General features: G+C 38.6%; 2 protein-coding genes across 24 annotated transcripts in view; one reads left to right on the forward strand and one right to left on the reverse strand.

Annotated features, from left to right (window-relative positions):
- The window catches only part of SEC31A (SEC31 homolog A, COPII coat complex component), a 73,736-nt gene extending 69,489 nt beyond the window's left edge, over nucleotides 1-4,247 (reverse strand). For 6 of the 20 annotated variants that reach the window (XM_082463603.1, XM_082463596.1, XM_082463594.1 and 3 more), the window contains exons 1-4: nucleotides 4,082-4,228; nucleotides 3,505-3,624; nucleotides 3,051-3,145; nucleotides 1,338-1,411 (exon numbers count right to left, since the gene is read on the reverse strand). The gene's annotated coding sequence lies outside the window, so the exon portion shown is untranslated. Of the gene's footprint in view, nucleotides 1-1,337; nucleotides 1,412-1,989; nucleotides 2,181-3,050; nucleotides 3,146-3,504; nucleotides 3,625-4,081 lie in introns of all 20 variants that reach the window. The other 14 variants (XM_082463616.1, XM_082463611.1, XM_082463607.1 and 11 more) reach the window with 6 other exon arrangements.
- Nucleotides 4,248-4,351: 104 nt separating this feature from the next.
- THAP9 (THAP domain containing 9) lies at nucleotides 4,352-26,535 on the forward strand. 4 transcript variants are annotated; one of them, XM_082463631.1, is made up of 6 exons: nucleotides 4,352-4,586; nucleotides 6,865-6,959; nucleotides 11,282-11,477; nucleotides 13,123-13,426; nucleotides 15,182-15,332; nucleotides 22,792-26,535. In XM_082463631.1, exons 3-6 carry the CDS (start codon nucleotides 11,334-11,336, stop codon nucleotides 24,770-24,772), a joined length of 2,580 nt encoding a protein of 859 aa, XP_082319757.1. In that variant the 5' UTR covers nucleotides 4,352-4,586; nucleotides 6,865-6,959; nucleotides 11,282-11,333; the 3' UTR covers nucleotides 24,773-26,535. The 4 variants fall into 4 exon arrangements, with proteins under 4 accessions (XP_082319757.1, XP_082319755.1, XP_082319758.1 ...); XM_082463629.1 differs by lacking the exon at nucleotides 6,865-6,959; XM_082463630.1 differs by lacking the exons at nucleotides 4,352-4,586; nucleotides 6,865-6,959 and adding an exon at nucleotides 6,977-7,878.
- Nucleotides 26,536-26,784: the final 249 nt, after the last annotated feature.

Consider the following 26,784-nt stretch of genomic DNA (forward strand, 5'->3'; position numbering starts at 1 on the left):
CCGCCTCCACCTAGGAGGAATTGGGAGAGGGGAAATGGGTCCGAGAAAAACAATATTTAATCAACGCAGAAGATTCTGACTATAAGCTCAACTTTCTTATAAACTCCTTAGAAACTTTCCAAAATGAATGTAGCACCACTTCAGTAGTTTATATATACATACGCGAGAAAGAAACCATGCACCGTAGCAAAGAGAGCACTTATTTGGATCATGTGCTCTCATACTTCTAATTATCTGACTTGAGGGTCAAATATTAAATCTCTTGACTTAATAAACTGAAACAGTTTTTTAAAAAAAATATTTAATTAAAGTGTGGTAGTCAACCTCCAAGATGGTCTCCAATGATCCTCCACCTCTTGGTAGTCACACCTTTGTATAGTGCCCACCTATACCATACCAGGACCAACAGAGTAGGGTCCCGTTGGTGTTTTGTCACTTTCAAGACTATTAAAAGACAACCTTCTATCTTGGCTTTTCTCTCTTGGACCAGTGTCCGAAAGCCAGCTATCATGCGGTAAGGACACTCAGGCAGCCCATGGAGAGGTTCACATGGTGAAGAAGAACTGAAGCCTTTAGCCAACAGTCATCAGGAAACACAGGCCTACCAACTGAGACAGTTTGGAAGCTGCTGTCTTTCTTCTATCTCCTCTCCCCAGTGTTCCGTAAGTGTTTGTTGTTTTAAACCGCCAAATATTGAGCAATTTGTTACACAGCAATAAACAACTAACACAGAAGGTCACAATCCATATCCAAAAACTAAAACGCACAACTTATAAATTAGCTGAAAAGGTCTAAAATTCTTGGGAAAGGATCAGGTTCAGAACTGTCTTTATATTTAATCACCAATAATTTCAAGACCCCAAGGCTTTCTGAAGCAGAAAACCCCCCAGAGAACTAAAAGGATGAAAAATTCAGCAAGAATATGTCAGTCACTAGAAATACATTTTATTATATCAGGATGACAAATAAATGTAAAACTAGCTAAAAATCTGACAAAAAGGTAGGTATTCAATAAGGATGATACCAGTCCTAGAAGGCAAAAAGTCTATTTACTTTCATAGGGTTGTTGAGAGAAATAAGACAAAAACAAAAAACTGTGTGCATGTGTGTATAATACACTTAGTACAATGTCTTACATGTAACCACTCAATAAGCATTAGCTGTTACTATTTTTTCCCCCAAGTAACCAATTAATGAGATTCTATACCATAAAACAGAAAATTAGATTTCACTCAAGCCTTTATAAATCCATTTTTTACTTGGACAATCCTCCCCTTCCAATTCACTGCTTTCGTTTCAGGAATACTTAATACATTAAAAAAAGAAAGATATACTACCTCCCCTGCATATTTCTAGTAATTATCTTCCAAGACCCAGGAATCTTCTTCCAACATCTCCAAGAATATAATTCCTGAAAAGAGATATTTTATTTTAAATTATTTTCTGCACTGGTCAATGTTTTTGACAAATAAAATCTTTACTACAGCTGACATATCCTCATTTTCATATGCAGTAATCACGGAAGTTCATTATGTGAACAGCAGTGAAAAGGTTTAATCATTGGATATGAAGTCATCAAAGGAAGCAAAGATGTAATCAAATGATTAAATTGAGAACTTCAATGTCACCAGTAAAAAATAGCAACAAAAAGCACGTAAAACTTATAAGCAAATGTAAAAATACATAAATACAACTCAAAATCAATGATTCCATTTATAAGGGACTGCATACTTCCCTATCCAAAAGTACACTAAGAATACCAAGAGCAGCGACCCCTTGTGGCTTCTGTAAAGTAAGTGGATTATTTTCATTTAGCAGGTCTACATTTAAGTAAATCAGTTCTGCAACATAGCAGTTTTCTGTAATTCATCTATAATTAATAATTAGAAGACTATTGTCAGAATAATGTGGGAGCCACATTATCAGGAAACAATGCAGCAGCAACACATGTATCTATTTGTGCACCAGGGATTGAAAACACAAATTCACCTTAGACATTGTCTCTGCACTCAAGGAGCATCCTCTAGCAAGTTTCTACAAACTTTTGAGTCCTTAAAAAAGGGCAACCGCCACAATGATGACACTTCACACCCATGAGAATGTGGAGGAACTGGAACCCTCGCCCATCGCTCGTGGGAATGCAAAATGGTACAGCCACTTTGGAAAAAGTCTGGCATTTCCTCAAAAGGTTAAACATAAGAGTTAGCATATAACCCAGCAATTCCACCCTTAGGCATATACTCAAGAGGAATGAAAACACATGCCCCGACACAAACTCGTACACTACTGTTCATGTCGGCATTATTTGTAACAGCCCCCAAAGGGAAACAACCTGAATGGACACATAAAATGTGGTATATATTCATACAATGGTATATTTTTTGGCAGTAAAAAGAAATGAAGTACTGGTACTACAACATAAATAAACCTTAAAAATATTCCAAGTGAAAGAAGCCAGTCACAAAAGACTAATTTCTGATTCCATTTATATGAAATATCCAGAATAGGCAAATCTACACAGGCAAAGATTAGTGGTTTCCAGGGACTGCGGGAGGGAAAATGTAAGCAGGGACTGCTAATGAAAAGGGAGTCTCTTTTTGGGGTGATGAAAATGTTCTAAAATTGATTGTGGTGATGGTGGCACAACTCATGATACACTAAAACCCATCGAATTGTGCACTTTAAATGGGTTAATTGTATGGCATATGCATTATATCTCAATAAAACTCTTGCCAAAAAAAATAAGGCAACCAATTTTTAATTGAAAACTTACTTATTTCTATTTACCCTTATTCAGGTCTTAATTGGTTGAATGCTAGAAAAGCTTCTAATAGTCTAACCAACTGACAGTGATTTAAATCCAGGTCCTACCCTTTGCACATCTTACAGCCAAGTTAAGTACATCCCCCATGGACCAATTTCCCCCCATTCATGTACTATCCTTAGACCTTGTAATTTTTAACAAAACTACATAAGCAAAAGCTATGTTAATTTCATTCAAATAAGATATAAGCATATTATAATGGAAAGCAATCGTGAATAAGTAATACCTTGAGATGAATCTTTTTGGCTAGAGTCTGGATAAAGTAAACAAAAAGGTAAAAAGAACAATCTTGCTTGGAAATGTTGGACACATTCTTGCCAGCTGGAGATAGAAATAAAAAGGTTAGGAACATTTCTGTTTTCTAAAATAGGCCTCCACAGTTAAGCAGGAAAGATGCCACATAATATACTAAGGATCTCTTCAAAGATACAAAATAAAAACTATGTCCTACCTTGGCCCCATTTTGTTTCCTCTATGAAAACTTAAATCTCATACTGTAAACATAAAGAGCTTAACGAAGACATCGTTCTAAGATCTTCTCACCCTGAAAGCTATCCAGGATGCCCCACACCCCAACCAAAACCATTTCATTGGCCCTCTCTCCTGCCCCTCCTAGTACTGCTATTGATGAGTCCGAACTAGACCGTGCGCTTACCCCCAAACCCCGAGGACCTTCTTACCTTATTCCCTTCTTAATTCCCCCATTGCGGCAAAGGATCTTGCAGGAAAGAATCAGTTGAATTGAAAGTCGACTTATCTTGGTATTATATTCTCCTTCAAGCTCCTCTGAGGTCACATACCTACAGTCAACCATACCAACAGCTCCTACATTATCTCCGCATCAGAGAACTACAAAATAAAATGCAAAGGGCTTCCCTGGTGGCACAGTGGTTAAGAATCCACCTGCCAATACAGCAGACACGCGTTTGAGCCCTGGTCCGGGAAGATCCCACATGCCCTGGAGCAGCTAAAGCCCGTGCGCCACAGCTACTGAAGCCCACGCACCTAGAGCCCGCGCTCTGCAAGAAAGAGTAGCCCCCCACTCTCTGCAACTAGAAAAAGCCTGCGCGTAGCAACGAAGACCCAATGCAGCCAAAAATAAATTTATAAAAAATAAAATGCAAGGAAATGACATGCCTCTCAATAAATCATTTATTTGGGGTCCAATTTTGTCTTCAATATTTCTAGGGCGCTGCGTTTACCCCTCACCCTCCTATCCCTCCCGTCACATCCTCCCGTCACTTTCAGAGCTCGCACCTGGAGACCCATCGGCATGCCACAGGATTCGCCTCAACTTTGGTCCTGCCTCTCCCCTTCGCATTCTCTCGGTGGGACTCACAAGAAGCGCGATGGCACTGGATTTAACCAGAGCGCACGGATGAAAAGAAGTCCACGCCAGCGAAACCCACTAACCACCCTCCAATAAGCGGGGAGGGGGGCCCAATGCGCGTCTTAATACCCCTGGCCTTTCCGATTGGCTGCTGCGAAACGACGTGGTCTGTGATTGGCCACGGCGACTACCGCAGGGCCCCCGGAGAGAAAGGGTGGGAGCCCTGCGCCTTAAGAGCCCGCCTCTCTCGACAAATAAAGGTCATAGCCGCAGTGTCTGCGGGCGGAGCTAACTTTATCGGGATTCATGCTGTCGCGGGAACACCGACGGTGGAGCCCCACGTAGCAAGAAGATGACCCGAAGTTGCTCAGCAGTGGGCTGCAGCACGCGGGATACCGTGCTGAGCCGGGAGCGCGGCCTCTCCTTCCACCAGTGCGTGAGAGCAGCCTCCGCGCTAATTCCCAGCATGGCCAGGCGGGAGGCAGGGCAGGGTGGGCCGGGGCGGGTGGGGCGCCATGCCATCGGCGTGGCGTGGCGTGGCGTGACGTGCGTAGCGTGGGGGCGGGGGAGGGAATTGGGCAACTTTGAGAGCTAATGCTCTTCCTCGTCTTCCTGCTCAGTGTTTGCTTTCGAAGTGCTTGCTTTCTCCATTAGCTTTTAGCAGGGGTTACTCGAAAGGAGTCTTGCTTCCTTTCGGGAGACCGGAAGGGCAGGCAGTTTAGAAGAACTGTTGAAGGCGTGCGCTTTCATTAGAGTGTGTGGCTTGCTCAGGAGCATGAGTACAGATTAGTTTGTTATGGAACTGAACTGGAGTCCCCTTTCCCACCGCGCAGGAAAGCCACTTTACTGATTCCAGGTTGTAGTGAAGGAGAGTCCAGTGGTGATTGCAGGGTGCCAAGCAAGGAGAATGGGCAGCCGGTGCTGAAAAGTCCTGAACTCCCTGATGGCTTTTAGGACTGTTAAAAGCAACATTTGGGGTGAGGGCTGCAGGGTGCATGACATTATTCTGATTGAATGGGGGTGAGGTAACAGTCTGGTGTTTAGAGAATGTGAATCATCGGCCTTATGGTTCCAGCCAGTCTGAGGTCTAAGTACTTGTGGTCAGCAGGTAGTCACCATCCTCCACCAGGGTGGGGGGTTAGTTTTTGCAGAACTACCCAAAGATATGCCATCAGATTGTTTTGTATATCCCTTGAGGAGGAACTAGGACTCACTATTGTTCAGGCTATCTGGCTTAACTGCTTCCCCCCTACCCCCCACCCATTCCCTAACTCTCCTAACCTCCTAATTAGTCATTGCTTGGGTCCACTCTTTGGAACTCAGGGAAGGCCTAGGAGACTGAAGTTTTTTGTTTTTTGTTTGTTTGTTTTTTTGACACGAAATGGGAGACACAGGGCTTTTGTACCCAGGAGGGCCCTGAAGGGACCTGCTCAGTTTCAGATTTTCACCAGTACTGTCATTACCAGTTGTTCAGTATCATTAGCCCAGCTCTGCAAGCCTGGTCTGACTCTGGCTATAATTGGTTATGCAAGGAAATTATATCTGGCACAAGAGTGGGGCTTATTTTCAGACTGATCTAATTTGAACCCACATCTGTGGTCCAGTCTAGTAAAGGTCATTGAGATCAATGAGAAGTGGAAAAGTGCATAGAATAGATACAAACAAAAAGAAATGCACAGTGTTTTTTTAAAGTGGTAGCCTATTAAGGCAATATGAGGGGTAGAGAGTTAAACCCCTGACAAAGGACTTTTATGAAAAAAATCAAAAAGAGCTGTGTGGGACAAGTGGTGTTTGAGTTGGACCTTGAACCTTACCTAGATTGGAGAGTGGGGCGGAAGGAAGATAGCATTTAAATAGGAACAACATGGAAAAATATAAAGGGATGGAAAGTGAAGATGTAATGTAGAAGAGTGGGAAAAGTAGCTTGGAGACAAATTATCTAAAAAAATTTAACATGTCAAGTTAGGGAGTTTCAACTATACATGGTAGGCGTTTTGTAGTATTGCTTAGTTCAAGTAGGGCTGCTTCCTCCACCTAAGTTGTTATAATTGTATCCTTTCTGCTCTGGGATTTGTTTCCATCAGTTAGTTCCTGTCCTCTTTTTATTGTAAATTGCTCTACTGGTTACTTGCCTAAAAACACTGAACATCTTCGCATTACTTCCACTTTTAAACACAGACACACAGACTCTTGAACCTTTGTGCACCTCTACACTACCCTCCCCTTCCATTTATAACCAAGTTCCTCAAAACAGAAGCATACACCTGTTTCCCTAAGTCCTGTTGCCTTTTCACCCTACTGTAGCCAGATGTCTGTCACCACTATAATGAAACAGCACTAACTGAGGGTCATTGGTAATCTTGCCAAATCTAAATAAGAGCTTGTAAATCTTTCTCTTGACCTCTTTTAACTTTCAGTCACATCGACCACTCCTTGAAACTCTCATCTCCCGTAGCTGTACTGACACTCTCTCCCTCGTTCTCTCCCTTTCCTTTAATTTCTTTCTCAACTTTTTGCTGCCCTGTTTTTCCTGTGCCTTTTTCCTAGTTTCTTTAAATAGGGAAGAACTGGCTTATTGCTTTTATTTGTTTTATATGTTGAGAACCACAGTAAGACCTGCTTAATTTAAAAAAAAAAATGATGCATTTATTACAGTAGTCTGCTATGATTCTTCCAGCCTGATTTCTTCCCCATTCATTCCATTTTCTAGATTTCTGGAAATGATTTTCCTAAAAATGCAAATTTTATCATGCTGGTTCCCTGAAGGAAGGATTTTAATCCCTTGGGCTCTTCAGTGCCTACAAGGTAGAGTCCAAGCTCCTCTGTGAATCCTTTCCTCATACACCTCTCTTCCAATCTGAAATATATTTCTATTATTTTATAACACATATATGCGGAATTAAACACACGGAATCGTCTGTCTTCCTGACACCTAGGAAGTTGTAAGGAAGGCCGGAAAGAATAGAGACAGGAAAAGGAGTTAGAATACTATGGTGTTAGTCCTGGTGACAAGGTAATATTGATCTGAAGTAAGGACTCAGCAAAAAGGTAATCTGGAAAGGAGAGGATTAGTCAACTTGCTGTTGCCTGAAGCCTCCATCTTCAAGCTATGTGATCCTGGAGCTCTTTCCATAAAAAACAAAATAAAACAAAAACAAAAAACCTGAATACATGCTTCTGATATATGGATAGTGATTTATAATAATTTATAAATTTATATATGAAATGATATACTAATATATATTATGAAACACAAAAATTAGAAGATGGGGCAAAGAGTTATAAAAATGAATTCTAATAATTTCTTCAACTCTCAATAGATGAGTGTAGACTTCTGTGGTGGCCATTGACCTGAAGGATGGATCCAAAGCTTATATAAGGCATACAAGACCTTTTGTGATCTGACCTCTAGCTACCTCCCATCTATAACTACTCCCAGCTACCTCTGTACTCTCCTTTCAAGCCTCCAAATTAACTTACTTTTCCATGCTTTATCAGCCAGAAAGTTCCAAGTAATCATTTTATATCTCTGTGTCTTTTGCATCTGCTTGGAGTGGCCACTGTGCATGGCAAACTCCTATTGACACTTCAGCTCTAGCTCAGATATTATGTCCTCTGAAGCCTTTCCCAGAATCCCCAGCACCATCACCAGAGTCGTGAAAGAGGTTGTAAGGACATAAGCAAGGCGCTGTGCTTGAAAAGCCTGAATCAAAATGACTCACAGGTGTGGAAACTGTTACTATGAGAATATTGGTGCTCTGTCAAACACATAAATGGCTAAATGCAAAGTGGGACTGGCAAGTTAAAATTTAAAGTGACTCTTCCCTTTTTGTAGGTGTAAAGAGATTAAGAAATTCAATTTATTTCATAACCAAGGAATTACATGCATGATCATTTGGAAGAGTTTTTGCCTTAATTGTTGTAATGAATTCTATTTTTAAACTTTTATTTATATGTAACAAACACCTATTACCCAGCACTAGGAATAAGCAGATGTTAACATGTTTGCTTTTGTTCTGTTTAGAAGAGACTTAAGTTGTAGGTATAGTTGAAGCCTTGCCCCTCAATCATTTCTCTCCCTCTCTAGTGTAACCACAGTAGAATTGGTTTTGTTAGCCACTTTTCTGGAAAATATTTGATGTGCAGGAAACAAGAAGTAAATCTCTGCTAATAGTATAAAAAAGACATAGTCGACAGGAGGAAGAAAATGGATTCTGTATTACAGTGTAAACCATTTCATTACTCTGTATATGAGATGGTGATTGGTTTGGGATTTTTCTTCTGCCAGAGGTGGCTTTAGACTAGGGAAACATGAATTCCAATTTTAATTGACTATTTACTGGTGGCTAAACTTGGCTGCTCCAGTCTTGGTTTCATCTTCTGTAAAAGGATAAAAACCTGTCTTGCAGAGTTTTTAAAGACCAAAACTAAGTCTTTAAAATATATATATAGCACAAGGTAAATGCTTTAAAAGTGGTATCAATTGTTAATACCAATTTAATTTTGTCCAGAACTCAAATTAGTCCGTCATGCTGGTTAGACTGCAGTATTTACCAACCCTTTTCATGTCTTTTTGCAGATTGGAAATATTTGTTTAATACTTTGGGGCACACCTACAAAGCAGTTTGGGACTAGCTTGATGTAACTACTTCAAGGGCTCCAGGTGGCCCAGGCCCACCCCATGGGCTAAGGGGATTGATAACTGTACTCAGCAGGCATGCCAGTTGGGAAGCTTTGATCAGAGAATCAGGCTGGTAATGTAACTTGGTAGACTAGCCAACTTTTGATGGTCCCTTGCATGGTGAGAGACTACACCCAATCTAGAAATGTGGCCTCACAAACACGTGCCATCAGTTAAGGAAAGAGCCCAGTGAAAAGAGAAAGGTGTGCCTCATCTTTATTGGAAAGATAATTCCCTGTACATTCTCTCTTGATCAAGTAGCATCATCTTCCTGGAACAATAAAATAAAAAGTCCCGAAAGTGGAATTAGTTGTTCCTAAGAAAGAACAAACCTTGGATAGTACTTTACCATTTACAAAGTGCTTTTGAATGCATCTGTATCTTCAGGTACTCTTACTATAGCCCTGGAGGAGGCTGAGAGATTGAGAGATGTATCTAATACCACATGGCTGGTAAAAGGGAATTGAGACTTAGAGGTTTTCCAATTCAGTGTTCTTTCTCAAGGTGATTGAGAGAGTATCTCAGAATTAAGTTTTATCATACTGTCATATCATTTCCCTAACAAGTGGCTAAGGAAATTTGAAATTTCACCAGTTTCAGTTCTAACAACTGTGTTTTAAAGCCTGAGTTAAAATATATAAAAGTCATAGAGCTACCTATAGATCTATCTCCAAAATAAATCAAAGAAAAGGGTGCAGGGAATTCCTGGTGGTCCAGTGGTTAGGAGTCCGTGCTTTCACTGCTGAGGGCCCGGGTTCAGTCACCGGTTGGGGAACTAACATCCCACAAGCCGCGTAGCGTGGCCAAAAAAAAAAAATGAAGGAGAAGAGGGGACAGAAAAAGTAGTTCTGTGATTTTCATTATATTACTTTCACAAGTTTTTTTCCCTCACCCATTGCTGAATATAATCATTTGGCTGGGATTGACAAGTAGAGAAATACAAGATAATTTTTATGTTCAAGTCTAGGAAAAGTGGTCCTTTCGAAACAAAATAGGAAAATTGAGTATAGGAAATGTTTCCTACTGCTTAGTAACAAATTTCCTCAAAATTCAGTGGAAGCATCTATTTTCTTACATAATTTCTGAGGGTCGGGAATTGAGGAGTGGATAAGCTGGGTGTTACGGGGTAGCTCATGAGATTGCAGTCATGTTAGCCAAGACTGCAGTCATTTGAAGCCTTGACGGAGGTTGAAGGATCTACTTTCAAAAAGGCTCCCTCACATGGCCTTTGGCTGGAGAACTCAAGTTTCTTGCCAAGTGGACTCTCCATAGGGCTCCTTATGACATGGCAGGTAACTTCCCCCAGAGAAAAACCATTCAACAGAGAGAGCAAGGACAGATCCTTAGTGCTTTTTATGATCTTGTTTAACGCCTACTATCACGTCTGCTTTTTTATATTCCTTAGAAGCAAATTACTAACCCCAGCCCACACTCAGGGGGAGGGGAATTAGGCTCCACCCCTTGAAAGGAGGAGTACTGAAGAATTTGTGGACATAGTTTAAAATTGACACAGGGCTTCCCTGGTGGCACAGTGGTTAAGAATCCACCTGCCAGTGCAGGGGACACGGGTTCCATCCCTGGGCCGGGAAGATCCCACATGCCACGGAACAACTAAGCCCGTGCACCGCAACTTCTGAGCCTGCGCTCCAGAGCCCGTGAGCCACAACTACTGAAGCCTGAGTGCCTAGAGACCGTGCTCCGCAACAAGAGAAGCCGCTGCAATGAGAGGCCCACACACCACCACGAAGAGTAGCCCCCGCTCACCGCAACTAGAGAAAGCCTGCGCGCAGCAGCAAAGACCCCCGTGCAGCCAAAAATAAATTAATTTAAAAAAATTGACACAGGAAAGGAAAGACACACATTAAATTTGAGCAGATTCTGTTAAGTGTAGGCTGTGAAGATAGAATGTGCAGGGTGTTTAATAGGAGAATTGTCCACATACAAATTGAAACAGATGAGATCACTTAGATATTGAGCTTTTGGATTTAAATTTATTTTATTTCAGTAAATTTAAAAAAGCACGCGGGCTTTCTCTAGTTGTGGCGAGTGGGGGCTACTTTTCGTTGCGGTCGGTGCGCGGGCTTCTCATTGCGGCGGCTTCTCGTTGCGGAGCTCGGGCTCTAGGCGTGCGCGGGCTCAGTAGTTGTGGCTCGCGGGCTTAGTTGCTCCACAGCATGTGGGATCTTCCTGGACCAGGGCTTGAAACTGTGTATCCTGCATTGGCAGGCAGATTCTTAACCACTGCGCCACCAGGGAAGCCCGTGCTTTTGTATTTAAAAAGTCAAAGAACTTTGAAAAATGAAATTAGATCAAGTGAATTAAACTTTAATTAACTGGACTTCATGTTTATGTAAAGCAGTTGAATAATAAATCGGTTTATATAATAAATACTACTGTAGTATTACTATATTTTCATGTTAATGGAATTTTAATATGATTGCTGTAGATTTCCAACTGATACCATTCAGCGCTCAAAATGGATAAGGGCTGTTAATCGTATGGACCCCAGAAGCAAAAAGATTTGGATTCCAGGACCAGGTGCTATGCTATGTTCCAAACACTTTCAAGAAAGTGACTTTGAGTCATATGGCATAAGAAGAAAGCTGAAAAAAGGAGCTGTGCCTTCTGTTTCTCTATACAAGGTATTTAAATCTAGGTGTAAACAAAATTAAATTTTACAGAGCCTTTAAAAATCAAGACAGCTCACATTATAGCTAGATTTTACAGAGATAAACACAAAACCAAAAACCTAGGTCTTAAAATAAATCCTATAATACACTTTAAACGCCTAGAAAAATAGTTTTTGTTTTTTTTTTAAATATATATGTAATATTAGTAATTGTGCTTTGGAGCTTTTTAAAAAATAAAGTGTATATGGGACTTCCTGGTGGTCCAGTTGTTAAGACTCTGTGCTTCCAATGCAGTGGGCACGGGTTCCATCCCTGGTTGGGTAACTAAGATTCTGCATGCCATGTGGTGCAGCCAAAAAAATAAATAAATGAAATGTATAAATGCAAACCATATGTCTAGATGTACATAAAGGTTACTAAACTGATCACAAAAGTCAACTAGTAGATATAAACAGCTTTAGAATGCAGGCTTTTGTGTAAGTATGAGACAGTTTTCACAATACTTTGAAATTATCTACCCCCTCCTTTTTTTTGGCTCTCCCCAAAAATGTTATTGATCTTGACCAAAAATATACCTAATTATTAGCATTGATGTAGAAAGAGGTATACGGAAAATAGAAGACTTTCTATAAGTCAGTCATCAGTATTGGTGTTACAGTCTTATGTTTCTTTTGATTGCTTTTATTTTATCCCAGTCGCCAGTATTGGTGTTACATTCTTATGTTTCTTTTGATTATTTTTATTTTATCCTTTTACCCCTTAGCCACATGCTCATATGTGACGCAATCACTGTCTGCAGTCTGCAAATAGTCATCCAACTGTTCTATCCTTACTCTACCCTCACCTTCCTCTTATTCATTGGAGTCTCCTTCTTTTGGTATTGTTTTATCTTATTCCCTCTTTCAGAAGAATATGGTTGGTGTCAAATCCAAACTCATAAGTTTGAAGAGCTTTCTATAATTGATTTGTGCATCTCTAACTGCCCTGAAATCTCTTTTTGAACCACATGTACTTACCCACTGTATATATGATAAATTGACTTGCTTTTATGCTTTCATTTAAAATCAATAATAGTTACAATTTATTGGGACCTACAATGGTCCAGGCATTGCACTAGGCGATTTACATAAATTATCTTATTGTATCCTCAAAACAACTCTGTATTATTATCCACATTTTATAAGTGAGAAGATAAAGGATTATAGACGTTAAGTCACAGCTAACAAGTGAGGGGAGCCAGGAGTCTTAATTCCAAAGCCCATGCTCTGTCCTGTGCCTTCCTGTTTGTGCAAATAACTTCCCTGTCCCCTCCATTAAACCATGTTATTACTCCTTCAAAGAACAACTCAAAACTCCTGTGAAACCTTCCCAAATTACCACCACCTTTCTCTAGTTACTTTAATCATTTCAGAAACTTTCAGCATCATGTTACTACTTCTGTATAAAAGCCAAAACAAAAACAAAAACAAAAAAAAGCAAAACTTGTATACGTTGTCCCAGAGATCATATATTTTAAAAAGTCAGAGATTATGACCTTTTCTTTCATAACTAACACTCCACAGCAACCAGGTGAGTGCTTTGTATTCAGTGGTATTTTTATAGATAATCATTGTGTGATAATTTCTAAAGTAAACTTCACTTTCTATTTGTGTCATAGGTTCTCCAAGGTGTACACCTTAAAGGTAAAGCAAGACAGAAAATCCTAAAACAGCCACTTCCTGATAATTCTCAAGAGGTTGCTACTGAGGACCATAACTACAGTTTAAAGAGACCTCTCACAATAGGAGCGGAGAAGCTGGCTGAGGTGCAACAGATGCTACAGGTGTCCAAAAAAAGACTTGCTTCTGCAAAAAACTACAGGATGATCAAGAAGAGAAAGGGCTTACGATTAATTGATGCACTTGTAGAAGAGAAGCTCCTTTCAGAGGAAACAGAGTGTCTGCTACGAGCACAATTTTCCGGTATCTTCCCTAATGACCTGTAATATTTACAATGTAGCTCTTAATTTTTCTGAAATATCATTACATATTTATTTTGTGTTGCCAATGGAAATATGCTTTTAGCTGAGAAGTGAAAAGTCTCTACCATAAGCAAGAAGAATGAAAAATAATCACCAAAATCCTTTTATGATTTTATAATTTTAAAAGTAATATGTTTATTACAGGAGAAGCAAAGAAATGTATAAATAATAAAAATAACATAATCGTACTACCCAGAAATTAGATCATATGGTTTATACCATATATTGTACTTTTCACTTTTTTAAAAAATTTTTTTTAATTTTTTAAATATTTATTTATTTATTTATTTATTTTTGGCTGCCTCGGGTCTTAGTTGTGGCACATGGGCTCTTTGTTGCAGCACCCAGGCTTCTCTAGTTGTGGCATGCGGGCTCTCTAATTGTGGTGCATGGGCTTAGTTGCCCTGTGGCATGTGGGATCTTAGTTCCCCAACCAGGGATCAAACCGGCATCCCCTGCATTGAAGGATGGATTCTTAACCACTGGACCACCAGGGAAGTCCCTACTTTTCACTTTTTATAATCACACACTTGTCACTGCAAATTCCTTATAAACAATTTTAACTGCTAGATAATTTATCACTAAAGTCTTTTTTTTTTGCAGTGAATTGAACTAGATAATTTGCAAAATCCCTTTGAGTTTGAAAATTGTGTTTCCAAATTTTTTTCTAAAATACTCTATAGAGTATATATATGTTCATTGAAAGACTACCTAGTCTTCTTTGTGAACCAGGATATTTGAAGAGGGGCAAAATAAGAATTGCCAACTTATTCTTTGATGAAAGCAGCAGAGATTTGGGATTTGCATTCTGGTAAAAGAAGCATGTCCTTTTCTAGAAAAGAGTAGTTATCTCCAGTGAAAGAGAGTATTTTGTGTTTTTCCAAGAGGGGAATATAGTTTATAAATAGGGGTCTGCACCAGGAACAGAGGATTTTTTTTTCTCTCAATAGTAGGGAAGATTGTTCATTCTGAATAGTTCCTTATCCCCCAAAATATTTCTTGTGTCTAATTTTCACTCAGATAAATGATAACCAGGGGACAAACTAAAACTAATAAATGTCTTCATAATCCAGAGACTTAATTTATCCATTTATTTCATTTTCTTCCTTGTTCCTCTAAAAATCTCCACTTAGGCTGCCAGTGAATAGTAAAACGTAACGACTCAAGTTGACACATTTTTCGTCCCTCTTTCTAGTGAAATGATCCAAGATGAACAGGATAAATTGGTTAACGGTCTCTAAGATTGGATAGTAACCTCTGAACAAACTCAGTTAAAATGTAACTGGGGCTTCCCTGGTGGCGCAGTGGTTGAGAATCTGCCTGCCAATGCAGGAGACACAGGTTCAAGCCCCGGTCTGGGAAGATCCCACATGCCGCGGAGCAACTAGGCCCGTGAGCCACAACTACTGAGCCTGCGCGTCTGGAGCCTGTGCTCCCCAACAAGAGAGGCTGCAACAGAGGCCCGCGCACCACGATGAAGAGTGGCCCCCGCTTGCCACAAGTAGAGAAAGCCCTTGCATAGAAACGAAGACCCAACACAGTCAAAAATAAATAAATAAATTTATTTAAAAAAAAAAAAAAGTAACTGTATTTGAATTTTGGTGCTTACCATATTTTATATCCAAATGCTATGATCTATGCCTGAAAATGTTACTGTACACATTTTTCATCACAAAGAATAAATTTATTTTAACAGATTTTAAGTGGGAGTTGTATAACTGGAGAGAAACAGCCGAGTACTCCACAGAAATGAAGCAATTTGCGTGTACACTCTACTTGTGCAGTAGCAAAGTCTATGATTATGTAAGAAAGATTCTTAAACTGCCTCATTCTTCTATCCTCAGAACGTAAGTGAATTACTTTCTAGATATTAAATAAAATAAACATTTTGTTCTTTCACTGTAGTTTATACATTAATGCTGTTAGTATTCATACTCTCCTTTTGTCCACTTTCTCTTTTTAAAAACTTCTAGGTGGTATTTACATATTATCACAGTCGATATTTCACCCACAGAATGAAGACATATAGGCTGACAAATTTTTTTGCATCTTTCAGATGGTAGAGACACTCTGGGTGGTAAAATCTAAGTCTTGAAATATTGGAATTTCTCAGACACTTCAGTAGTTTTAATATGTGTCTAGTCTAGAAAATTGAGAACAATTGCTTGGTATCTAGATTGATACCATTGGTTTGAGGCAAAGATCAAAAATCTGAATTTTTCGTAAGCAGTGTAGTTGGTGCCAATGCAGGCTGTCCAGAAACCAGATTATGAAAAATAATTTTTTAGAATTTGTGGTCAAAATACATAGCCATATTTATATTCTCTTAGTGGGAAGCAAATAACACAGTGACTTTATAGTAATGCCTTATAAATTTAATACTCAATTTTTACTGTTTTTTTCATCACGGGTTTTACAGATTCTTTTATTTTTATTTATTTACTTATTTGACTTAAATGACAGAAATGTATTGCCTCACAGTTCTGGAAGTTAGAAGTCCAAAATCAACGTGCTGGCAGGGTTAGTTCCTTCTGAGGGCTGTGAAGTAAGGGTCTGTTCCATGCCTCTCTCCTTGGCTTGTAAATGGTAGTCTTCTCCCTGTGTTTCTTCACATAGTCTTCCATTATCCATGTATGTTTCTGTGTCCAAATTTCCTCTTTTTATGAGGACACAAGTCATGTTGGATTAGGGTGTGCCCTAATGACCTCATTTTAACTCGATTACCTCTGTAAAGACCCTATCTCCAAATAAGGTCACGCTCTGAGGTACTGGAGGTGAGGACTATGATATATCTTTTTTGAGGGACACAGGTCAACCCATACCAGTCACTCTCCGGCTGCCCAAGCCTCCCGTTACCCGGAGACTTCTTCCTGTGGCTCACTGAGCTTCTGTGACGTGATGTGGCCGCTGCTGAACTCTGCGGCTCATGTCCTGCCTCTCTCCCTGCCCTCTTAGAGTCCATGTCCCCAGTGTAAGGCGTTTCTTGCTGCTTCCTTACCTTGGAGACTTACTAAGTCCATCCGCCTGAAATGCCCATTCTCCCTGTTAGTCCAGGGGATGGGTCCTCACCCTTCAGGCTCAGATTAGAAATCACATCCTTTCTGAAGCCCGGCCTGCCATTCTTCCCGTTCTGGACTAGGTGCCCTCCTGCGCACACAGTGTGGGACTGAATCTTAGTACTTAACACTGTCTTCCCCACTAGACTGTGAGCTGCCCAAGTATGAGGTCTGTGTCTGGTTCTTTGTCACACCTCCTGCCCTGGAGGGGTGCCTGGAACACAATGGTCTCTTGATAAATATTTGTGGAATGAAAGAATGCCTGGATGGTTGTTGAGGATTTTGAACAGATGTAAGGAAGAATTGCAGTGGACCTCAAATCGCTGTCTAAAGAGCAACACTTCATTTAATCCACTGCTATCGGGGCAGAGGCCGCGCAGGAACGGCAGGAGCCTTCTCTCCTGGAAGGTGCTTCTTGGTTTCTTATCGCTTCAACTTTAAAACAGACTCACAGGGGCTCTGAGCTGGAGAAACTCCTAGAGATCATGTAGTCCAACCCCCTCATCTTAAAGAAGGGGGAAACTGGGGTTAGGTGGGAGGAAGGACCTTGATTATTATGAGGGTTTTTTTTTCCCACTTGGGGGGAAACCTCTTCTTTTTTTTTTTTAATTTTTATTTATTTATTTATTTTTGGCTGTGTTGGGTCTTCGTTTCTGTGCGAGGGCTTTCTCTAGTTGCGGTGAGCGGGGGCCACTCTTCATCGCGGTGCGCGGGCCTCTCACTGTCGCGGCCTCTCTTGTTGTGGAGCACAGGCTCCAGACGCGCAGGCTCAGCAATTGTGGCTCACGGGCCTAGTCACTCCGCGGTATGTGGGATCTTCCCAGACCAGGGCTCAAACCCATGTCCCCAGCATTGGCAGGCAGATTCTCAACCACTGCGCCACCAGGGAAGCCCTCTTCTTTTAAATTGAGATGTAATTGACATAACATTATGTTAGTTTCAGGTATACAGTGTAATTGTGTGTTTGATATTTGCATTCGATATTTGTATATATTGCAAAATGACCACCAAGATAAGTCTAGTTAATATCCATCACACACATAGTTACAAATTTTTTGTGTCTGTGATGAGAACTTTTAAGATCTACTCTCCTAGCAACTTTCAGATATAGGTACAGTATTATCAACTATAGTCACCATGATGTACATCACATGCCCTTTAAAAAAAAATGAGTGAGAATTTTCCTCCACACATACTATTAACATAATACTACTACTAACAAATTTAGAAATGAGAGAAAAAGGAGGAAAATTCATTAATTGTTCCTCTAGATTATATTTAAACAATTACTATTAACATAGGGAATTTTCTTCCAGTCTCTTTTCTGTGCTTAGATTTACTAGTTTTTTGTATAGTTATGATCTTGAATAGCTGCAGAATATCAGGCAGTCGTACCCTACTTAAGTTTGGTATTCTCCAACTATTGGACATTTATATTGTTTTTATTTTTTGGTTGTAACTGCTATTTTGTATATTGAGATGAACATTTGTGTATAGGCTGATTCACTCTCTTCCATATGTGATTTTATCATTTAGGCCAGATATTACACTTATTTATAAATGTCTACTTTCTGGTAAGCAGGAGACATTTTTATAGACACTAGGTTGCTATCACTTCCACACGTTTTTTAGTCAAGTCCTCTCCTTTGCACTGGTTTTAAAGCATTAGTTACTGATTTTATGCTATGGTTTATGTGAGACATTCCATACGACTTCTCATCTCCCCCCGCCCCCCATGGTTTTCTTCATTTCTGTAGTTCTGCATCAACTCCTGAATTAAGTCTTCTCTGGTAATTCCAGCTCACACTGATCTTTTTTCTCTTCACGTCATTTTTCATTTTGTAACCTTTGCCGTGTCATTATTTCGACTTACAATTTTAGTACTCAAAGGGTTGCTTATTTCTTTGGATGCTTCATCTGAAACTAACTTACCTTGTTTAATGTGATAGTAATACATGCTTAGTATAAAACATTGAAACAATATGTAAGTATATAAATACCAGAAAGTGAAAAATATTTATAATACTTCCATTCCCCTAATCCCACAAAATAACCACTGTTAGCAGTTCGGTATGTATTCTCCCAGACTTTAAAAAAAAAACTATCCATCACCCAAATTTTGTTTTAATGGCCATCTATTATTCCAATATATTAGAAATACCTAGATTTTATACTGAGAAATCTGAATGGTCAAAAATTTTTATTTGATTACATTTCCCTTCATTTCCCCCATTTATATCTATTTTCAACACATCTGTGCTTAAGTATTAGATCTCTAATCATATTGAATATTCATTTATTCAGTAAACATTTATTGATCAGGAGTAGCCAGTGAGACAGGAGGAAAACCAGGAGATTGTGATGGCCTAGAAGCCAAGTGTAGAAAGTATTTCAAGGAGATAGTATTGCACTGTGTCAAATGCTGCTGGAGATCAAGTAAGATGAGAACAGTCAATTGACCATTGGATTTTTGCAAGATGGAGACGTCAGTGATGACCTTGATAAAAGCAGTTGCAGTGCAGGGATGGAGAGATAAGCCTGGCTGAAGTGGAATCCAGAGATACTGGAAGGCAAAGAAGCAGAGACAGTGATTATGGACTCCCTCAGGGAGTTTTGCTATGAAAGAAGAAGCGAAATGTGTCTGTAAGTGGAAGGAACATAAATGGAGGGGAGGATATTTGATGAGATAGCAGATGCTGCACCTTGTTTGCCTGCTTATGGGAGTGATCTAGTGCAGATAAAATCAGTGATGCACAACAGAAAGGATAACTGCAGGAGGGCAACATCCAATGCTGCTCTGGAGGGAGGTCTGGCCTTAATTAGGAGCAGGGACAAATCATGCGTCAAAACAGGAAAAAGAGATACAGATGCAGCAGGTTAACAGATTTGGTGGTAAGAAAATGAGTTTTTATCAAATTGCTTCTATTTTCTCAGTGACATAAAGTTAATAGCTAAGAGTTGGGGAAGGAAGCATTAGAAGTTTGGGAGAAAGGAGAAAATATGAGTAGCTGTTTTCCCTCCATGGTAATGGAGGAACAGTTGTATGGATGACAGACCAAGCCAGACTTCTTACATTTTAAAAAACCCTTGATTCAGTTAGATAGGTACCTCACTCACTCATTTCTAACCACTATTTCTTCAGTTCTTAGCAACTATCAGTCACCTCTCTAATTTTCTCTGTACTGATGTTGGATCCTTTTTCAACTCTCCCTTGAATTCTTTTATGTCCAGAACCTTCCCACAGCTGTGCTTCTTATAATTCCAGAGCTTTGGGTCTTTAAGGTAGTTTGTTTTCACAACTCCTTTGAAATAATGTCATAGCACCCTCAGCTTTCCTAATTATAATAGTGGTACATTTAGTATGATCTTAGTAGATCTTTTCTGTTTCTAATTTAATTTTCTATTTTGGTATTCATTGCAGTTTAGTAAATTAGCTCCCTGTATAGGTGAGTTGATGTGAGAGCTTCAGAAATAACCAAGACAGTGGGAGGAGCTAATAGTCTTAAAGAAGAACGCCCAGCTCAGCATTATGTCTCTTTAGCACAATATTTTTCTTAAGCAGAGCTTTAAGCTACCCAAGTGACTCCCTATAATTATTCCATAACTAAGCTAATGTTTAATTTAAAATATGTTGATGAGTATGTCAATTATAATTGGTATAAACTTTCTGAAGGACAATTTGGGAATGTGGATTATATTTAAATTGACTCACTCAATTATGTGCACCTGCAGCCCAAAACTTCTTTAAAAGTTGAGTTCATTTATTCTAGTACATGCATAAGTAAATTTACCTCTGCATCCTACTCCTAGGAATTGCATAAATGACATAGATATGTATAAGTGTATGTGTGCCCACAAACACACATTGTGGTGCTCTTTGTATTGTTTAAAAAATAGAAACAACCTAAGTGTCCTTCAATACAGGTTGGTTCAATTATTTATGCTTTAGTTTTACTGTGTGTACACTTAAAATATTGCTGTAGGTCAGTAGTTAAGAACATGCAAAAGTATGTCTATAACATTACTATAGTAAAGAAAAATAGGTTCAGTATAATTTTTGAAAATTATATCTAGTTATGTATACATAAAGAGATCTAGTTATGTATACATAAAGAGATCTGGAAGAATGTCCCTGAAATATTAAGTGATTTTTAAAAAATATCTATTTATTTATTTATTATTATTGGAGCGTAGTTGATTTACAATGCTATATTGTTTCAGGTGTACAGGAAGGTGATTTATGTATACATATATGTATTCTCTTTGGGATTCTTTTACATTATCGGTTATTACAAGATATTGAATATAGTTCCTATGCTATACAATAGGCCCTTGTTGTTTCTCTGTTTTATATATGGTGGTGTGTATCTGCTAATCCCAAATTCCTAATTTATCCCTCTAGGCCCCCCCCCCCCGCCCCGTGCCACCCCCTTTGGTAATGCGTTTGTTTTCTATGTCTGTGAGTCTATTTTTGTTTTGTAAATAAGTTATGTATTAACAGTGATTTTTACTTTTTTGCACTTGGATGTGTCATTTTATACAATCAGAAAAAGTTTTGTTTCATTTTGAGTGGGGGAAAAAAGTTGGTTTGAGAGAGAAATCAGTCACTTCCCTACAACACTAAAAACTTGGTTTGAGTATTTCTACTCTCAGTTTTAAAAACTTAAAAAAAAAATCAACAAGTCCACATATTTTTCTGCCTGAGAAACATCATTCTAGTAGTTGTGGACATTAAGATACCATTTAAATTTTCATTTAAAAAGCAAGCTCACCAGAACATAAGCTTTTTTTAACCTATTTAAACTAGAACTTTTTTACCTAGAAGCATTAAGTAGTTTCATTAGATACTTACTGCACATGTAACACATTTAGCATCTTTAGTGTTCATTTGAGAATCCTACTGCAAAAGAATAAATTTTAAACAACTGATTAAAATTTGGTGACACACTTGAAAAGGCTTTTCAACATACTAGTGGGCTGTAGCACCCTGGTGGAGAGCCACTATTCTGTTTTCTCATTGTCTTATTATTTTGCCCTATTTTTAAATATAAACAACTGATTAATACTTTTGTCTCCTAAATAGTCAGAGTATGTCTTTTGCATTCTGTAACTGTGTTTTTCAAATCGGTTAGTGCATCTTGAAATCAATTTAGTGGGTCATAAGTGGCATTAAATTTTGTATATACATTTATATACACACATATATTTGTACCTGGCATATAGTAAGGGTAAATTCTGTTCATGAAACTTCTTGGTTGCAGCAAAATATTTGGAAAGCCCTGTCCTGAAATACGTCTGGAAGTACATTAAAATTTCAATTAAATAGAGATGGCTGTCCAGGAAGAAACCTTGGCAGCCTGGAATATAGCCCCCAAATCAGAAATTCAACCTGAAAAAAAAAAAAGTCATTTGAGTTATAAAAGTAAACTTCAGTGAAGATGAACACTTCAGTCTACCTCAGAATGCATTTAGTCTTATTTTAGACAATTACTAAACCTAGCTACTTCCTTTCCTGATCTATAACAAATTAGAAAGTGTAAATTAGAACTGAGTGAAAAGAATTCTGTTAGTGACAGACGCTAACAGAAATAGGAAAGAATAATCAGCAGTTTGGGAAGGTCAAAGAAATACTATGAAAGAACTCCTAAGATAAAGATAATAGTGTAGGTACTTTGGATAGGAGCAAACAGATGCAGACACTCTATTGCCCCAAAGGGCATAATTCGAAGAGCAGTGAGAAAAAGCCCCGAACAAGGGCCTCAGGAAAGCTGGTTTTCACATTTGTGCGTGACTAGCAGCACAATGTGGGCCAGGCAACTTAACCTCTCCCTCTTCCTCCCAGTTTCCTAATCTATAAAATGGGGTAGATGTACTAGCTGTTCTCACTTTCCTTCCCCCTCAACAGTTTTCTCATCTCAGTGAATGTACAGGTAAGACTGGTTTATGATCTAAATTACAAACACATCAATGAGAACAAACTGGGTAAGAAGTAAGAAGTGAGTAAGAAGTTAAAAATTTTGTGGTACGTTTGCATCTTCAATTGCTATTCTGTGTTTCTAAGTTTCTCTATTATCTTACTATTTTATCATAACTGTGAATATATACTTGAAACGTTGGTAGAATTTGGCTACTATACTTGGCTTTATTTCAGCAGGGATTTGAGGCTACTTTAGTAGAAAAGGCCATTTAAGGCATTTTCCCTTTTTTAATTTCTTTGTGTTTTATGTTTTTCATTTTTTACATTTTCTAGATGGCTGTCCAAATGCAAACCCGGTCCAGGTTTCAGCAGCAACGTTTTTTCTTTCCTTCAACGAAAAGTAGAGAATGGAGACCAGCTATATCAATATTGTTCACTGATAATAACAGGTGTATCTCTCAAGCAGCAACTTCAGTGGGACCCCAGCAGTCACCATTTGCTAGGGTTTATGGACTTTGGTCTTGGCAAACTTGATGCTGATGAAACGCCACTTGCCTCAGAAACCGTTTTGCTCATGGCAGTGGGTATTTCTGGTCACTGGAGGACACCTCTTGGTTATTTTTTTGTAAACAGGGCGTCTGGGTATTTGCAAGCCCAGCTGCTTCGTCTGACGATTGGCAAACTGAGTGACATAGGGATCACAGTTCTAGCTGTCACGTCTGATGCTACAGCTCACAGTGTTCAGATGGCAAAAGCACTGGGGATACATCTTGACGGAGACAACATGAAGTGTACATTTCAGCATCCTTCATCTTCTAGTCAACAGATTGCGTACTTCTTTGATTCTTGCCACTTGCTTAGATTAATCAGAAATGCATTTCAGAATTTTCAGAGCATTCGGTTCATTAATGGCACAGCACACTGGCAGCACGTTGTGGAGTTAGCAGCACTAGAGGAACAGGAATTGTCAAATATGGAGAGAATCCCAAGAAAACTTGCAAATTTGAAGAACCACATACTGAAAATGAATTGTGCCGCCCAACTCTTCAGTGAGAGCGTGGCCAGCGCGTTAGAATGTTTGCTGTCACTAGGCCTGCCTCCTTTTCAAAACTGTATTGGTACCGTCCAGTTCTTACGCTTAATTAACAATCTGTTTGACATTTTTAATAGTAGGAACTATTATGGAAAGGGACTGAAAGGACCTCTCTTACCCGAAACTTTTAATAAAATCAACCATGTGTTAATTGAAGCCAAGACTATTTTTGTTACGTTATCTGACACTAGCAATAATCAAATAATTAAAGGTAAGCGAAAACTGGGATTCCTGGGATTTTTGCTTAATGCTGAGAGCTTAAAATGGCTCTACCAAAATTATGTTTCCCCCAAAGTCATGCCTTTTCCATATCTTCTGACTTACAAATTCAGTCAAGATCATCTGGAATTATTTCTAAAGATGCTTAGAAAGGTATTGGTAACCAGTTCTAACCCTACCTGCATGGCATTCCAGAAAGCTTACCATAATTTGGAGACCAGATATAGATTACAAGATGAGGTTTTTCTAAGTGAAGTAAGCATCCTTGACATTTCAGTTGCTCGAAGGACGGACTTGGCCCTTTGGGCAGTTCAGCGTCAGTACGGTATCCGCGTTATAAAGACTCTTTTTCGCAAAGAGGATATTTGCCAAGACTGGTCTGACTGTTCGCTAAGTGAGGCATTACTAGACCTGTCAGATCATAGGCAAAATCTTACCTGTTGTGCTGGTTATATTGCAAATAAGTTATCAGCTCTTTTAACATGTGAGGACTGCATCAGTGCACTATATGCATCAGATCTAAAATCCTCTAAAATTGGATCCCTGTTATGTGTTAAAAAGGAAAATGGCTTGCATTTCCCTTCAGAAGGTTTGTGCCGAGTCATAGATATTTGTGAGCGAGTTGTAAGAACCCATTCAAGAATGGCAGTTTATGAACTACTACTTCCTAAACAGAGGGAATTTTATCTTCAGCAAAAAATATTACATGAGCTTTCCGGGCATATTTATCTTTTTGTAGATTTAGATAAGCATCTCTTTGATGGAGAAGTGTGTGCCATCAATCACTTTGTAAAGTTACTAAAGGACATAATAATCTGTTTCTTAAAGATCAGAGCTAAAGGTGTAACTCAGTACCCTCTAAAACACCATTCAGAAAGAACTGAAACGAAAACTTTGTCAAGGAAACACTGGTCATCTTTACAGAATTACAAATGTTCAAGTGTTGCTAATACCAATAAAGACAGGCATTTGCTAAGGAATGATGGCTATCTGTTCAAATGAAGGACCTAAAATATATTAAAATTTTTATTAAAAATAATTGGTCAACATTTACTTTAAAATTCAACTTACTATATTTTACAAATTGACCGTTCTGCAGAGTGGACAAGTTTGTGGTTCTGACTTAGGAATTTCTATCATGCGTATTATCACATCTGCTCGGACTTTGGTGGGGCTTGCAAGCATTTCAGAGTTACCCAAAATGTAGAAAGCAGTAAGTAAGTCAGTAGGAACAGACTAGCCAACAGGTGCTGTCTTCGAATTTACTGTTATACGACTGAGTAATTTGACTGGACATACTTCGAAAACAAGGGAGAATAATGACGAGGAGTCACCAAAACATTGACCCTTTTTATAAAGACTGTATTCCCTAAAAGAGCTTTGGTTTACAGCTCTTAAGAATGTTAACACTAAAAAAAAAATTAAAAAAAAAAAAAAGAATGCCTATCAAACCTTGAATATAATCTTTACTTACACATGAAAATTAAGATATGATTTGAAAATTAGGCTAAATTAAACATCAAACACCACAAAAATCCTTTTGCTGGGGTACCCTAATATAGAAATAATTATGCTTTATCGGGCAGAAGGTAAACACGAGCCATGAGATGATTCCTTGTGCTGCAACCAAGCTGGGAAATGTCTGGGGAATACATAGGCGATGTAATTTTCACAGTCCGTTGTCTCTGGACTTCAAAATACTACTTTGGAGTAATAAAATAGAGTGGATGCTTAACTTGACTCCTGTCGGAGGAGGCCAGTGCTCACCAGAGAATGAAAAGAAGCCCTTATTTCAACTTCTCTTTCTGAAGAGGAAAATAATGAAACATATTTTCAGCGTTGAATAATGGCATTTCATAGCATGTGATGAATAAATTGGAAAAAGATGGTCCGTTGAGTCAATGAGAGTGAAAACATTTGTCTTAATTACATGATGAGTTTTTTTCAGAAACTTAGCTTAAATAATCTGAAGATGGAAACATACTAAGAACAATATTCTCCATTCTCTCATACCCAGATCTGAAACGATAAATAGAAAAACATTTGTTTCACAAATGGGAGTATTTTAATGGAAAAAGAAGAAACAAGCACATTATTCACCTGTGTATGTAAAATATCTACTCTTATTGTCATTGAGTGAATGTTCACAAAGTACAGTTAATATGAAAACTTAAAGTTGTAAAAGATTAATGAGTAGGTGAAAGTTGAGTTTTATTAGTTGAAATTCCCCTTAAATAGTGTATTTTGATATATTTCTGCTGGTTCTACCTCAAACAAAGGCTTCAATTCTGAAATGTAACCAGAGTTGTACTGTACTACATTTTATAAGGGGCTATCGCTGAGAAGTCTAAATATTGTGGTTTTTGTTTCATTTGCAATAGAATGAGTTTCGATGCACCGGGATAAATCTTACTTAAAGGAAGCCTGTTTATAGATCACCACCTTTATCTTATTGCTTATATAAATCCAAGTTTTGTACTTGATCTTTACTTAAAATTAGGTTCATATCTGTAGTGTCTTATGTTCTTTGCTGTTACATTTCATTCATGTCCTATATATTCTGTAATTTCTTAAAATAGTGTTTTACGCTATTTAAGTGCTGGATAAATTGGACAAACCTTGAAGACAAGAATCTTTCCATCACTGCCAGTAGCACAGTTAATTGCTCTTGCCCTAGTGAAGTGGTCCAGGTCTGATGTCAGATTTACTTGATATGATATGCTTGACAGTGAAATTTTTTAAATAAATTATTTGTTCATATTTGATTAGGGTAATTTAGTTTACAATTTCTACTCAGCACCCTTGTTCTTTTTTTTTTCCCCCCCTTTGGAGAAAACAAACATTCCTTTCAGAAATTTATTCTTCTTACTTTCAACAAATAGTGCTGGATATGCACATGCAAAGATGTTAACTCTAAATGGAACAAAGACCCAAATGTAAGAGGTAAAACTGTAAAACTCTCAGAATAAAATAGAGTATATCTTGGAGGCTTGGATTAGGCAATAGTTTCTTAG

Source organism: Balaenoptera physalus (genome assembly GCF_965194825.1).
Source record: "Balaenoptera physalus genome assembly, chromosome: 5".
Taxonomy (NCBI): Eukaryota; Metazoa; Chordata; class Mammalia; order Artiodactyla; family Balaenopteridae; genus Balaenoptera; species Balaenoptera physalus.